The sequence below is a fragment of the Scomber scombrus genome, chromosome 23 (assembly GCF_963691925.1).
Source record: "Scomber scombrus chromosome 23, fScoSco1.1, whole genome shotgun sequence".
NCBI classification, from domain to species: domain Eukaryota; kingdom Metazoa; phylum Chordata; class Actinopteri; order Scombriformes; family Scombridae; genus Scomber; species Scomber scombrus.
Genome location: NC_084992.1, coordinates 18,789,712 through 18,792,824, shown reverse-complemented (window position 1 = coordinate 18,792,824; position 3,113 = coordinate 18,789,712). Strand labels below are relative to the sequence as shown.

The 3,113-nt window shown below is 36.8% G+C and overlaps 1 protein-coding gene across 1 annotated transcript; it reads right to left on the bottom strand.

Moving 5' to 3' along the window:
- Positions 1-237: 237 nt before the first annotated feature.
- LOC134005743 (uncharacterized) lies at positions 238-2,227 on the bottom strand. Its single transcript, XM_062444733.1, has 6 exons — positions 2,182-2,227; positions 1,669-2,013; positions 1,535-1,576; positions 1,288-1,401; positions 1,165-1,199; positions 238-546 (listed from the first exon to the last, which is right to left on the bottom strand). The coding sequence occupies exons 1-6, from the start codon at positions 2,225-2,227 to the stop codon at positions 424-426; spliced, it is 705 nt and encodes a 234-aa protein (XP_062300717.1). The 3' UTR covers positions 238-423.
- Positions 2,228-3,113: the final 886 nt, after the last annotated feature.

The following is a 3,113-nucleotide window of genomic DNA, read 5'->3' as shown; positions in this document are numbered from 1 at the left end:
AAAACTAATCTACAATATAACATTGTGTAGAATGAGGGTCTGCACTTGAATGACTGCACTTGAATGGAGAGCCACCAATTCAAGATACACAGCCTGTATGATGATTAAAGATAAAAAAATAATTGTATTTCTTATACTCCTTTTTCACTGTTTCCTGTTCACTTTATTTATTGTTAAAGCGTTTTTCTCCCATTGCACAAGACAATGACATTATGAGCCTTTATTTTTCCTGTTTGAGGTTGTACAATTACATTGTATGGTTTGCTTTTGAAGTGAGGGATCCAGTGAGTGATATTTAATCAGTGCTGAAGTAATAGAAAATGTAGCAAGCATAAAGCAAGCATTACTTGTCCACTTGTCCATATTAACACTTGAAAAGCAAACGCAAAGCATCAAAGCTGCAGTACCAGTTGTTTCCTGAGTCTATCTAGTGGCAGCATAAAGAACATGAGTATCTTCTTCTCTCCCTGTTGGAGGCCTCCTGCTTCTTATTGTTTTTGGAAGGAACATCCGCACTGAAGGGTTCAGGTCATCAAAGCCCAAATTCTGTAAATCAGAGCATTTGAGTCACACGCTGTATCTCAATATAACTAAGATGTTCAGAAAGCAACACAACATCTTTATTGTTCCATGGTTCTTGTGGGCAACATTGGCAGCAAAATTGTTTTCCAGGTATTGGCTGATGGCTAAATTTAGTCTTTCAGCCACATACTATACACATACACTGGTTTGCTTCAACTTAAGTAAGGATTCATCATTGATTAGTAAGGGTTATAAAAGAATACAAACAAACAAACAAACAAAAACAGATAAATCATTTAAACCAAAGTTCAATATTTGTTCAAACCATCATGAAATATCAGCCAGAATGACTGAAGTCCAAATATAGAACCATCACCACTACATCTGTGAACATTCATTATGTAACTGTTTGTAGTATTTTTGTAGTATTTGTTTGCATTGTCACATAGAGACTGTTAGGAAGGATGATGCAATCAGTGGAGTTATTTAAGGTTTACATGTAATATGAGGACTGCCTGCCTGACACAAATTTGTCCAAAGCTTCAAAGTGGGACCAAGGTTAATAATAATACAATGAAATGAAAGCTTAAATGAATCTACTAACCTTTAACCACTATGAGTAAATGATAAAATAGGGTTTACCTTGTTCCTTTCTGGCTTCCATTCTTCTTCAGCAGCTAAATGACAGTAGTCAAAAGTTAGTTAATAATCATTAACACAACCCTTGTATCTGTTGTTTGTGTAACAGATTTCAGCAAACTGTACCTGTCAGAAGTTTCCTGATTTTAACAACCAGAACAATGATGATAATAGCGAAGAAGAGAGTCACAGCGCCCCCGATCACACTCATCAGGTTTATTCTTCCATGAGACTCTTCTACAAGAAATCATGATACAATCAGACGTTGTGTTTTGGTCTGTTAGCTTTATATAATATAAATATTCAAATCAATGGCTCTTTTGTGACGTGCATAATGAAAAAAAAACTTGATTTTAAGAAAGGAGAATCTTACTTTTTGTCTTTAAATGAGCTTCATCATCAGATTCACCATTACCTTAAGGAAAGATGAGGAGTTTAACTCATATGCCATACTGATAACTGATACAGCTATCAACTGAAAGAGATAAAACACAACCACAATCTTACCTTGGACTTGTAACTCTGTCACATCGGCAATGACTGTGTGTGTGTTGATGTAGAATCCACAGAAATACAGTCCAGAGTCAGATATATCCACTTGTGTGATTTTAAGAAAGATAGTAGAGATGTTTGAACTCATTTCAAATTTTGCATTCTGAAATCCATCACATAGTGAACCTTTGCCCTCAGACCCGTACATAGAGGCGATACAACTGGCTTTGGTTCTGTTGACCACTCTGAACCAGTCAGTCTGAGTTGGGGTTGCCGAGATGTTGGAGCACTGCAGTGTGACTTCTTTACCAGGCTGGACCTCCACAGTCTGAGACTCAGAAACTGAGACAGAGACCCAGCCTGAAACAAACAGAGACAACAAGACATTTACTCCTCAGCTGATAAAACAACTACCGCACATCTAAATTAATTCAACACTAACAAATATGGAAAAACCCTGGTCATTCACTGGATTGAAGAGACAGTTGCAATGTTTGGCGCTTAAAATAATCAAGTGACAGTACTTACTGAGGCTGCAGAGAAATATAACAGTTATTAAGGTGAAGCTCTTCATTGCAGTTATCATTGTGTCACTGCCAGTATACTGTAGTTCGTATCACTGAGCTCTTTTAAAGCGGTTAAGAGAGGCGTGGTGTTTTTTGGTTCTTTTATTCTGCTTCTCAGGGACCTGCAATACAATGCAACACCTTTGCGTAAATATTACCTTACTTTGATCTTTGAAATTTGACCTCACTGGCAGGGCGGTGCTAGAAGACTCAAAATCTTATGATACATTATAACAGCGTCAGATGCAATTTGACACAAACATTGCCTCATAGAATTGCAGATGCATAAAGAAGTCATCTGTGACTCCTGCAGTTTTCTACAGAAACAGTATATTACAGGCTGGCATTACGTATTAAACATGACAAGATTGTGGTGTCATATTTTAATGCCTGACGCTGAATTTTATGGATGTTTGGGTTGATTCTCATGTTGAGTGGAACTGATATCATGTGTCCTATGATCAGTTACATTGATCAGCTCCCACTTGATCTTTAAAAATCCATCAAATTAATGAGTTGTCTAGTTGCTAGAATCTGCCCTGCTGACATCGACAGAAATACTTTTTCAAAGGAGGTACAAGGTTTCTGTGTCTGTAGTCAACAGATATAAATGTAGCTGAGCCTTCATTAGACGAGCATAAAGCATTAGTGGTTTTGATATGGTTACTGTGAAACAAATAGTTAAAATCAGTATTCTTAATATTCTTCAATAAAAAAGACAACAGTTTTCATTTTTGGCATCTACATCTCATCAACGTCCATTATCTTTGCATATCAGTAAACCCTATGGTGCATTATTATTCATATACAACAGGCTGGGATTATGAATTGTTTTCATCTTCCCAGTATGATCATCATCCCAAACATGGAAGCAATGATTTTTGCAGCGAGGGG

Bases quoted from the DNA above. Each gene is read 5' to 3' on its own strand.
- LOC134005743 (XM_062444733.1), bottom strand. From the start codon at position 2,227: ATGAAGAGCTTCACCTTAATAACTGTTATATTTCTCTGCAGCCTCA. The intron at 1,200-1,287 runs GTACAGTTTGCT...ACTGTCATTTAG, and splicing joins AATCAGGAAACTTCTGACAG to CTGCTGAAGAAGAATGGAAG. The intron at 547-1,164 runs GTAAACCCTATT...TCTGATTTACAG, and splicing joins GGAAGCCAGAAAGGAACAAG to AATTTGGGCTTTGATGACCT.